Raw genomic sequence first — 12676 nt, 5'->3', positions numbered from 1 at the left:
TTGGTCTGGGGGATTACTTCCTCCACTAAGGTATGGAGGGTGGGCCCCGGGGCTCATTAGTTTCTGTGGTCCGGAGCCTTAGCAGAGGTCTGGTGCACACTAAAAGTGTGCACATGTTTGATGACTGAATGAATGGGCAAATAAACATGTGTGTGCTGAGTGAGAAAGTGGACGATCACGGTCCAGAGCAGGTTTGGCCATGACCCTACCCAGAGGGCCCACGTCAGTGCCAGGCCCTCCTGCCTGGGTCCCGTTAGGGCCTGAACTATCCCCTCCTCTTGGGAAAAGCCCCCTTGTCAAGTTGCAGTGTCAACTCACGCAAATTGAGTATCTTGGATTCAAATGACCTATTCAAACCAGCTGTTTATTACTTCCCAAAGCGGGGATGATTGCCTGGCCTCCCCTCTGCTCAGTCGCGTGAAACGTGCAGAAAAAAAAAATAGCTCCAAGTTTGCATTTTATGGAAACGACAGACACTTCAACAAGGTTACTTCCCCAGAGTTACCCTCCTCTGGAGTTTGACTACATTTCCATGAGGGGTGGAGGTGGGGCAGCCCCCGAGGGGAGGCAGAGATGCCAGGGTCTTTGGAAACTTCCAGATCTCCTTGGCAGTTGGGAGGGGGTGCCAGGTGTCCCCTGGGGGCCACCCTGAGAGGACTTGGGCTTCCTCTTACCGTTGGAGCTTTTCTGCCGAGGAGGCTAAGTGACCTTGAATTTCTGGGGAGCACTTCCATCGCAGCCGCCTGGGAGCAGGAAGCTCACTCACAGAGTCCGCTCGGACCAGCGTCTTGCTAGTCTTCATCCTGTGGGCACAAAGGGGACCTCCCAAGGTTCTGTGGCCTGGAGGGCTGTTGGCTGGGGCTGGCACTGCCTGTCTGGCCTCTGCAATCATCTTTTTATTTTTACTTTTTTTTGTAACAGGGTCTCCCTAAGTTGCTGAGGGTTTCACTAAATTGCTAAGGCTGTCCTCGAACCTGTGATCTTCATGTCTCAGTCTCTCAAGTCCTGAGATTATAGGTGTGTGCCACCACACCCGGCTCTCCTCTGCAATCCTCTTAGCTGTTGGTGCTTGGAGCTTTGGAGTTCAGGGGATATGAGCTACCCCGAGCTCTGAGCAGATGAATAAACCAATGGAGACTCAGAGAGGCCACAGTGAAACTCACCGAGGACAACTGAGACCCAGAGAGTTAGTAAGTGGCAGAGCCAGACTCCACCTAGCCTCACTAGACTCCGGAGCCCATTGCCTAATCTGTTTCCTGCTAGCCCACAGGATACCAGCACTTCCTTAAGGTTTAGGGAGGAATCGGGGAGCAAACCACGGTACCCTGTTTTCAAAGCCAGCTTAGGGTTCAGCCATCCCAGACAGTTTTGTGGGAGAGATTAAGAATTTAGATGTGGAGGGTGCTAGAGGAGAACAAGCAAGATTGTGACGGGGGAAAGAGAGAACAGAGAAGTGGGGGGGGGCATACTGGACAGAGGAGGTGGAGCTCAGAGACTGTCCTGGGTCCTGGGTCACTGCTGACCCAGCCCTGACTCAGGACACACACTGGTTATTGATCTGGCCTTTCTGGGATCAAAGCAGAAGTTCCAGCAAATTCTATGCCCTGCCTCTCTCTCTCTCTCTCTCTCTCTCTCTCTCTCTCTCTCTCTCTCTCTCAGACATTCCTAAATGTTTTACCCACTTGGCAACGTCCCTCCATGGCCCAGAAAGTGCCAGGGGCTGCAGTTAAGATGCTTCCCACTGTTAACTAGGTGCTTTCCAGAGGGCCACCCTCTTTCCTGCCCACGGGGTCTTCCTCCCCTCCGCCCCAGACTCACATGTGCCTGAGCAGGTGCTCCGTGCACTGTACCAGGACGATGCCGTCGAATGGGGAGTGCTCACACACCACGCCACAGGTGCCGTCTCTGCCCACCACAAACTGCAATGGGGTACAGGGAGCTGAGCCCAGCCTGGAGGTCTGCACTCCCACGGCCCCTTGGCAACAAGTCCCCCCACCCCCGGCCACCATCTTTCGGGGTGCCTCTCCTCCAAAGACACATTCTTTCCTGCAGCTGCTGATGGCCCTAGCCTGAGAACGTGAGGTCTCACGCGGGCTCTGCACCCAGCCAGCTCCTTCCCACAAAGACGCCCACAGAATAGGAGAGCCCAGTCCCTGGGATTGTCAGCTCACACCAAGTCTCTGTGCGCTACCCTGGGGCAAGGCCCTGGGCTCCTCTCAGCCCCCTTTCCCCTTCACTGTGCCCGTTGCAGACAGATATCCTTTCTCACACCATTTACCTGATGGACTCTGCTTGTTTGGGCCACAGTGAAGTTTATTCCCAGGATCTAGATCAGTGTTTACCCCAGAATAGGTGCTGCATAATTGCACTGAACGAGTGAATGAGACCTAATAGTCTGATCTGGACTGTAAGCAGGCTGCTGGGGAGAAATAAACTAGCTTTTGATGGAGGGAAGGCATCCATCAAAAGGCAGAGATTGCGCCAGCATCTGAGTCCCCAGGCCTCCACCCTGAGAGGCCACGTCCAGGGAGGTGGACGGCTTTCACAAGATGCTGCGACTCTCTGGATATCCTGTTGCTCTCGGTTAGACAGGCCCATAGCTGGACGTGGTGATGTATGCCTAATATCCCAGTACTTAGGAGGCTGAAACAGGAGGACCGCAGGTTTGAGGATAGCCTCAGCAAGAATTGAAAGTCTCATCAACCTAGTGAGACCCTGTCTCAAAATAGAATAAAATAAAAAAGGGCTGTAGTTGTAGCTTAGAGGTAGACTGTCCCTGGGTTTAATCCCCGGTACCAAAAATAAAAATAAAAATAAAAATAAATGAATAAATAAATAAAATGGAACCAGTAAGGTCAAGCTCAGAGAACTGAGATGAGGATTAGAGAGATGGCATATGAAGGACCCACAGGTTATAAAGGTATATGAAAAATACTGTCAGGATTACTTGTGACTAGTCAGGCCTGGTGGTGCACACCTGTAATTTGAGTACTTGGGAGGCTGAGGCAGGAGGATCTCATGTTCACAGCTGGGCCACTCTATATCTCCAGGGTTAAGGAAGCTGGGTTGAATGCCTGGCCAGTACTGGCCAGTGGCGGAACCCTGAGACAGTGAGCATGATCCCTGCTGACCATGCCCAGGTTTTGGGGAGCCTCCACACTCTCCTGGCAGACCCCGTGTCCTGGTTGGGGGGCTGGAGACTGGGAAGGAGCCGGGTGCCTGCCAGTTCCTCCAGGCACATCTGCAGGAAGGTTAGGGAGTTTCAGCCAGGCTCTTGCAGCACTCTGGCCAGTCTAGAGGGGACAGCCGCAGTACATCTGCTGGGACCTGCCCGCTGGTGACTGGTGACGGCAGGTGCATGTGTGGGCTGCAGGAGGGGCGCCTACCTGCAGGGACTTGTCATACCAGCGGTTCGCCCCGTTCTTGCTGCAGCCCCCGCCATGAAGGAGCTGGAGAGCCCTGTCTGTGTCGCTGAGGTCCCCTCCGCCCGGTGCGTCCAGGCACAGCAGGCAGATGCAGCGCTCGATCATGTCCAGCGAGTCCCGGTTGGTAGAATCTGTGTGTGGGTAAGCGCCGTCTCAGTGCCGTCCTGCCCCTGCCTGACCCCACGCCCCACAGGGGAGCAGTGGCTCCATGGAGGAGGCGGTGGTGGTCCTGAAACCTCTCTGCCACCCATGTGGTCCTCACCAGAGTCCTGGCCTCCAGTTGCAGCGACCTGTGATCCGCAGTGACCTGGGTTACTGCCTCTGCCAACTACAATGACCCCCAGCTCAGGAGTACCCCTGAGCTGCTTCTGTGCATAGCCATATCCTGAACTATATTTTGAAACACTTCAGTTGATTGATAAAGCCCAGGGCGATGGTGCAGGTCTATAATCCCAGTTCGTGGGAGACTGAGACAGGAGGATTGCAGGTTTGAGATCAGCCTCAGCAACGTAGTGAGAAACTCAGCAATTTAGCAAAATTGTTTCAAAATAAAAAATAATAAAAAGGATGAAGTGTAGCTTGAAGGTAGAATGTCCCTGGGCTCAAACCCCAGCACCCCCCAAAATCTAAAAATTCCAAGAAGCCACAAGAAGACCCGAGGGTGGGGGGCGGTACACACTGCCCCAGAATCCCAAGCTTGGGGCTAGACACAGAGATGGGATGAAGTCCATGCTCCCCCAGCCCAGGGGCAGGAGACAGAGTGCTCTACTTATGGGAAGGTGGCGTGGTGTTTGGAGGTGAGGGGTCGCCATACAGCAGATATTCCCTTGAGCTCCTGGACCATGATACCGTCACCATCTCACCCCATCAGCCTGAAACGTTCCTGCTGCCTGAGAGGGAGAATCCAAACTTCTCAATACTGCACTGTGAGTGCTGTGGCTTGCCCCAGCTGCCCCTGCACTTGCTGCCCCTGGGCCCCAGTGCACAGACCTCACAGCAAATTGCAGCCTAGATGCCCTTTCACATCCCATCCCTCATCATCACCATCGGCAGGCCATCTCCCAGGCCAGGTCTTTCTCCTACTCTGCCCTCAAATCCCTGCTGGGCTTCTTAAGCCTCTACCAGCACAGGCCCTGCCTGCGAAGACTCCTGACACCCAGATCACACCGGCCCTGCAGCCTGCTCCATTCAGATGTGGAAAGCCTGCTCTGCCAGCTGGGCTGGTCTGAGCCGAGGGCTACACTACCCATCTCTACCCACTGCCTCCTGCGGCACAGAGTGACCCTGCTGCTCCCCCAGCTCTGGGCCCCAGGCGGTTGCTGCTGTCCAGCACATGCAGCCCCGGAGCCCTAAAGCTGGTCCCCCCCACATCTGTGAACTCCCCAAGATGAGGCTGAGCCTCCACACAAGGCAGGCACTGGAAAGCATCCATGGTGGATAACGGACTTTACTGTGCTTCCCTCGGTCTGGGCAGGCTGGGCTGGCATCTGTGCACCCAGCTCAGAGTGGGGACTGAGCAGAGCCCTGCTGGCTAGTGAGAATGGCCCCCAGCCCCTCTGAGAGCAGGGACCTTCTGCCTTTGGGGTATCAGGCCTCATGGGATAGAGAGGAGGCTCCCCACTGCAAGGTTCTCTGTACCCTGCCCCCAAGACCCCCTGCAGGTGGCTGGTCCCAGCCCCTTTGTCAGAGCATGGGAAGGCTTGGCCAGGCCCAAGTCCATCCAGGTGGACACTGAGGGAGGGAGGGAGGGAAGTATGGCGGGAGTCACAGCATGGGGAAAGGCTTGCAGGTGATCTGGTGGGTGAGTGTCCTGGCCTTCAGCTCCAGGGAGAAGCTGCAGCGTAGATGATCCTGAAGAACACAGTGATGTCCAGCCTTTGATGGCCACCTGCTGTGTACCACTGACAGCCTGCTCATCTGCAGTCGAGGCACTGAGGAGCATTGTCTGACCTGTGGCCACCTCCAGCACCTCCCTTGTGGTGAAGAGTGATGACAACCGTCCAGTAAGTGGAGGTGCCAGTTTGATCCCAGGCAGCCAATCCCAGGGCCCAGGCTGGGGACAGATCATCAAGGACCTCCAATGCTGGGTTCGGGAAAGCAGACTTGTCTGGCAAGAGCAAGGAGTCCCGGAGGATCCTGAGCGGAGGAGAGTGGAGTCCAGGATGCCCAGCAGTGTGGGAAGCCAGGGCCAGAGGCCAGCCCAGGGCCACAGGACTGGTCTGGAGCTTGGGCACCTTGGCCCTGTTCACTGTGGCTTGCAGAGCTTCAGGAATGTGTGTGGTATGTGGCTTCAGCAAGGTTTCTTAGAAACAGTCCTGAGATCAGTGTGGGGGTGGGGTCGGCAGGCTGGAAAGCCCCCAGGGGATCCTGTCCTGCCAGGGGCCTGGAGTGAGTCTGGCTGAGGCCTGTCCTCGGGCATGTGCATTGCCAGCCCAGCAGCTCAGAGCAGCCCACCCGACAGGAACCGGGTCCCGGCTCATTAGACAACAGAATGGGAGCAGGTTGGCGGCTGCGAAGCCAGGTGGCCTTGCAAATGAACTCCCGCCTGTAAGCGCTGATCGGTCAAAGGCTGACAAGTGTATCATGGAAGGCAGAAAATGAGCACAGCGACTCCCGAACTCCTCCACCAGGGATGTTGCGCAAATGTAATGGGAAGGCGGGCGGTGGCGGGAGCCCCTCCATGTGTGCTCAACGCGGCCAATCAATCTTCTTCAGGGAGTCTGAGTTGCCACGGAGTTGAGTATAAAGGGGAGCTGGCTCTGACACTGTGCTGGGGGCGAGGCGGGGCGGGTTGGGGGGCTGACAGCTGCCAGGCTGTGGGACAGCCAGAGGCCTTGGAGAGCCCTACGGCCACTGCTAGAGGTTGAACACTTGTGGGCCAACTCAGGTGCAGAGGACTCCCAGGAACACACACACACACACACACACACACACACACACACACACACCCCTCTCCAGGACACTCGCCTTCTCTCATCTATTCTAGCAAAGTGAGCACAAGTTTCTACTGCGTCTGTCCCCCCCCCACACACACACACACAGTTTAGGAAGATGGAGTACCAACTCCTCCTCAGAGGCTGGAGCTTCTGGTCCTTGCCAGTCCCATCTGAGCATCTTCCTTGCCCAGGCAAGAGGACTGTGTTTCCTTTTTGGGAGGTAAGCCTGCCATTGTGCACCCCATGTTCTTCCCTATTCCATGGCCTGGGGAATGATCTTTTTTTTCCCCCTTTGGATGCTGAGAATTAAACCCAGGGACATTCTCTCTGTTACACCCCAGCCCTTTTTATTTATTTTTTCATTTCGAAATAAGGTCTTGCTAAGTTGCTGAGGCTATCCTCAAACTGACAATCCTTCTATCTTAGCCTCCCAAGTCCTGGGTTTACAGGCCTGTGCTACCACACTTGGCTCAATGTAACTGCATTTTGAGATGAAGCCTTCAAAGTGGTGCTTAAGTGAGATCGTCAGGGTGGAGTTCCAATCCAACAGAACTACAGTCAGGATGTGTACAGAAAAAGAGACAGATGAGAACACAGGGAAAGATGCTATTTGTGAGCCCAAAGGAGAGGCCTCAGGAGAAACCTACTCTGCCAGCCCCAGACCATGAGAACTTCATCTCTGTTGTTTAAGCCCCCCACTCTGTGGTATTTTGTTATGGTCACCATCGCATATTAAAACACTGAGTATTATTTTTCCCAAAATATCCCACACTTGGAACAGAAAAAGCCAGCAACATAAAATCTCAAGTGGGTATAGAAAACACAGAACAAACGAAACAAAACAAAAATCTCTAACACCAAAAAAAAAAAAAGGAAGCCTAGGGAGATATACAACGTTTAGGAGCTAGATGTGGTGGTACCTACCTATAATCACGGCACTTGGGGGACTGAAACAGGAGGATCACAGATTTGAGGCCAGCTTCAGCAATTTAGCAAACCCTTAGCAACTTAGCAATACCCTGTCTAAAAATAAAATAGGGCCAGGAGTGGTACCTGGGAGGCTGAGACAGGAGGATCACACAGGTTGGAAGCCAGCCTCAGCTACTTCATGAGGCTCTCAGCAACTTAGTGAGACCCTGTTTCCAAATAAAAATATAAAATCAGTCTGGGAGTATAGCCCAGAGGTAGATAGTCCCCTGGGTTTCATTCCCAGAGCCTAAATAAATAAATAAATAAATAGGGCTGGGAGTATAGCTTGGAGGTAGAATGCCCCTGGGTTCAATCCTAGTACCAAAACCAAAACAACAAAAACAAACAAACAAACAAAAACCCTAAAAACTTTTAAGTAATAGCCATTTTTTTTTTCTGCCAAATGTCACAGTAAAAGCTGTAACTCTCGCCCCCACCAAAACACACACACACATATGTACCTCAAACCCCTGTCATCAGGCGGGCATGGTGTGCATTGTATGCTTATAATCTCAGTACTTGGGAGGTTAAGACAGGAGGATCAAAGGTTCAAGGGCAGACTCAGCAAGCAGTAAGATGCTCATCAACCTAGTGAAACCGTGTTTCAAAATAAAAATAAACATGGTTGAGAGTGTAGGTTGGAGGTAGAATGCCCATGGGTTTAATTCCCAGTACAAAAACAAAACAAAACAAAACAACAACAACAACAACAAAAACAAAAACATACCCATTCTCTACTCCTGGCTGCCAATAAAAGTAGAGTGGGGACCTCAGACTTCTGCCAGCACTGGTCTCTAATGATTGCCAGAGAAAGCATGATCTCCTAGGAAAGTCGAGTTGGTAATCAGATCACCAACCCCTCTCTGCGCAGTATCAGTTGCAAAGATGGAAGGGGCTCAAACCCCCACCTAGCAGTAATAAGGATTACCTTCCTGCAGGGCATCAGCAGCGCCCAAGGGAAAAGCCTGAAACTCTAGCTTTACTTGCAGCAGCAGTATTAGGTGAGCCAGTTAAAACAGTAAGTTTAGATGAGATCCAATCTCAGAGTATAACACATCTCAACCTCAATAGAAAATCACACATCATTCCAAGAACTAGATAAACCTCAACTTGAATAAAAAAGAATCAGTAGATGCCAACACTGAGATGACAGATAGATTACGCAACATCTACGTTTATGCTAGCAAATGTAAAAGATCCATCAACAAGCAATTTCACACACATTTGAAACAAATGAAAAAGAACCGGGAAGCTTCAACAAAGAAATACAAATGCTCGGGAAAAAAGATATAAAGAAGAACCAAATCGAAATTTTAAAAATGGAAAGTAAAATAACCAATATAAGAAGCTCAGTGGATAGACTCAACAGCAGAATTTAGGAAGCAGAGAAGAAAATCAGTGAACTTGAAGATGGAAAAACAGAAACGAGGCAATATGAACAACAAAGAGAGAACAGACTAGAAAAAAAAAATAAAAGGACAGAGTCTAAGGAAACCATAAACCAAAAGACCTAGCATCATCAAATTCCCAAAATAAGAGGAAAGCAGAGCAGAAAAATACACAGGGAAACCATAAATAAAAAACTCCCCAAGCCTAGCAAAAGACATAGCCTAAAAATTAAAGATACCAATTAACCCCAAAGAGGACAAATTAAAAGAAATCCACACAAATATAGCCATAGTCCAATTTCTGAAAAGACAGAAAAATCTTGAAAGCAATGAGATAGAAATAATTATCTACCATAGAAAAACAATTGGAATGTCAGCAGATTTCTTCGTAAGAACCATGACAGCTAGGAGGAAGTGGCATAGCACTTTTCAAGTTCTGATAGAAAATAACTTTCAATACAGAATTCTATAACCAGGCAGAATATCCTTCAAAAGTAAAAGGGGAAGCTGGGTGTGGGAGCACACACCTGTAATCCCAGTACTTAGAAGGCTGAGACGGAGGAGCTCAGGTTGGAGGCTAGACTCAGCAACTCAGCAAGGCCCTCAGCAACTTAGTAAGACTCTGTTTCAAAATATGAAATAAAATAGGACTTAGAATTGGGGGCACACACCTGTAATTCCAGTCCTTGGAAGGCTGAAACAAGAGGATTGGAGGTTTGAGGCTAGCTTCAGCAATTAGAGAGATAGGTAGAATGTCCCTGGGTTTAATTCCTAGCACCACACATGAGAAAATAGAATGAAATAGGGTTGGAGGTGTAGCTAAATAAATAAATAAATAAATAAATAAATAAATAAATAAATTCTCATTTGGGCAAACAGCAACAATAATGAGGACTAGGGGTGTAGCTCAGTAGCAGAGTAATTGCCTTACCATGTGCAAGGCCCCAAGTTCAATCCCTACCACTATAAACAAGCAAAAATGGAAACAAACAAACATACAAAAACCTAAGGGAATTTATCACTAGCGGACCTATCCTAAAATAATGGCTAAAGGAATTTTCAAAAAAAAAAAAAGAAAGAAAGAAAATGATGATCTAAAAAAAAAAAGGGAACACTGGAACATCAAGAAGTATGAGAAACAACAGATACAATAAGACCTTGAGGAAATAAATGTGTTTTCATTCTTCTTTTTAGTTGTTACAGTCATGTGTCATGAGCAGGAAGTGGTGGTGCATCCCTGTAACCTCAGTACTTGGGAGGCTGACACAGGATCTCAGGTTCTAGGATAGGCTCAGCAAGTAGTGAGCCTCTCATCCAACAAGTCAGACCCTATATTGTTCAAAATTTCTACATCTATACTAATAAGGGGCATTGGCATATAGTTGGTTTATTTTTTGTTTACTTTTTGTAGTGTGTTTGCTTTATTCTGGCATCAGGGTTCTATCATTTTACAAAATAAATTATGGAAGTGTTCTCTCTTGTTTTCTGGAAGAGATTTTTATATGGCGTTAATTCTTCCTTTTGAGTAAGATGTAAAAATTCTGAACAATAAATTAATAAATAAAACTAAGTATATACAAAAATAATTATATACCATATTCAAGTTGGGTTTATTTCAAGCATGCAGACTGGTTCCGTAATTTGAAAAACTAGCAATATAAGCCATTCTATTAACAACTAAAGTAGAAAAATCACTTCATCACGTCAATTAATACAGAAAAGGCATCTGGTGAAATTAAACATCCATTCATGATAAAATCTTTTAGGAAACTTAGAAGAAAAATTCCTTGGCATCATAAACAGCATCTATAGCTCTATAGCTAATACCATATGTAAAGGCTGAATTCTTTCCCCTTTAAATCAGGAACAAGAATATCCACTCTCACCACCACAATTCAGCATGGTATTGGAAATTCTGGCCAGTGCAATAAGGCAAGAAAAGGAAATAGAAAAATATTTACAGATTAGAAAGGGAAAAAATAAAACTGTCCCTATTTTCATGCAATATGATTATTCATATAAAAATCCTTAAAGAATATAAAAAACAAACAACAAAAAGACCTTCCTACAATTAATAAATGAATTTGGCAAGGCCATAAGATACAAGATCAATATACAGAAGTCACTTATATTTCTGTATGCCAGAGACAAACACTTGGACGCCAAAATTAAACATACAATTCCAACTATATTAATTCAAAAGAAATTAAGTACTTTGACATGAACCAAACAAAAAAACACGGAGAACTTGTATACCAAAAGTACAAAACACTAATGAAAGAAATCTAAGATCCAAGCACATGGAGATATATTCCATGATCATTCTTTGAAAGCTCAACCTAGTGAAGATGTCAATTTTCTTCAAACTAATATATAGGTTTAGCAGAGTTTTCATCAAAATCCCAGCAAGATTTTCTTTTGTAGATAAAAACAGCATTATTCTAAAATCTGTACAAAAAGGCAAAGAAATGAGAATAGCTAAGGCAAATTTGAAAAATAATAAAGTTGGAGGGATCAGTATATCCAAATTCAAGACTAATTATATACCTACTTTATCAAGAATGTGTGATATTGGCAGAGGGATAAATACATAGATCAGTGAAACAGAATAGAGAACCCAAAAATAGACGCATATGGATGCACCCTGCCAATAGAGACTACGGGGCAAGACCACTCAGTAGGGGGAGACAGCCATGTCAACAGTGGTGCTGCAGCAATTGGACATCCATAGGCAAAGAAAAGAAAAACTTGATGTAAACATCATCACATACAAAAAATTAACTCAAAATGGATTGCTGACCTAAATGTGTAATGTAACACTATAACACTTTAGGGGGAAAAAAAAGTACAGAGTAAGAGCTCTGGCATCTTGGCTTAAGCAAGAATTTTATTTAGCCTGGATGCCAAAAGCATAGTCCATAAAAAAAGAATTGATAAATTGGACCTTAACAAAATTAAAAATGTTTACTTGTTGGAACAGTCTGTTAAGAAGATGGAAATAGATCTGAGTAGAGTGGCATGTGCCTATAATCCCAGTACTTGGGAGGCTGAGACAGGAGGGAAGGTTCAGAGGTCAGCCTTAGCAACTTAACGAGGTCCTCAGCAACTTAGCAATACCCTATTTCAAAATAAAAAAATAGAAAGGGCTGGGTGTGGTGGCTCATGTCTGTAATCCTACTACTTGGGAGTCTGAGACAGGAGGATGCTGGTTTGAGGCCAGCTTCAGCAACTTGGTGAGACCCTGTTTCAAAATTTAAAAAAATATAAAAACGAAAAGGGCCGGGGGTGTATCCTCCTATCTCAGATTTCCAAGCACTGAGATTAGAATGCTCCTGGGTTCAATCCTGAGTACCAAACACCAACACAAACAAAATAGAAGTGGAAACAGGGAGGAGGGCACCCTCAACTCTACTTGGCCCTGGGTACCTGAGTGTGAAGGCAAACTGTGCTGTCCTGTGAGAGCGCTGCAAGGACCCTCGGGGTGCACTACTCTGCACACGGGTGGCAGCTGAAGGAGAACAGGAGAGGTTAGCCATGCCCAGAACTGGCCTGTCTGAAGGCTGGCACCATGAAGGGGCTGGAAGGAGGAGGAGGACAGCGTGCACTTGGGGAATGCATGCAGCTGGGGGCCAGGCAGCGGGGTGGGGCTTATCTTTGTCATCAAGATCCCCAGACCCTGGGTGCTGGGCCTGCGCTCTCCTTCAGCTCCGACCCCTGTGGAGTGTGGTGGTAAAGGGCATCCTTATTCCAGTCCCCACTTCTGTTGTTTGTTTGGTAACTAGGAATTGAACCCAGGGGCATTTTAATCCCAGTACCTTGGAGGCTCAGATAAGAGGGTCTACCTCCAGTCATTTTATTTCTTATTTTGAAACAGGGACTGACCTTAGGACTGGGCTTCTTTTGTTGTTGTTATTTGGTACTGGGGATTGAATCCAGGGGTGTTCTACTACTGATCTAC

General features: G+C 48.0%; 1 protein-coding gene across 1 annotated transcript in view; it reads right to left on the bottom strand.

Moving 5' to 3' along the window:
• The window catches only part of CHAT (choline O-acetyltransferase), a gene marked incomplete at both ends in the record, with an annotated part of 43456 nt that overhangs the window by 12770 nt on the left and 18010 nt on the right, over positions 1-12676 (bottom strand). Inside the window, 3 exons of the mRNA XM_080694799.1 lie at positions 675-803; positions 1819-1919; positions 3387-3556. Coding sequence (XP_080550925.1) covers positions 675-803; positions 1819-1919; positions 3387-3556 — 400 coding nt within the window. The remainder of the gene's footprint in view (positions 1-674; positions 804-1818; positions 1920-3386; positions 3557-12676) is intronic.

The sequence above is a fragment of the Muscardinus avellanarius genome (genome assembly GCF_963383645.1).
Source record: "Muscardinus avellanarius genome assembly, chromosome: 4".
NCBI lineage: Eukaryota > Metazoa > Chordata > Mammalia > Rodentia > Gliridae > Muscardinus > Muscardinus avellanarius.
Note: the sequence above shows the minus strand (reverse complement) of the source record. Positions and strands in the feature narration are given on the sequence as shown.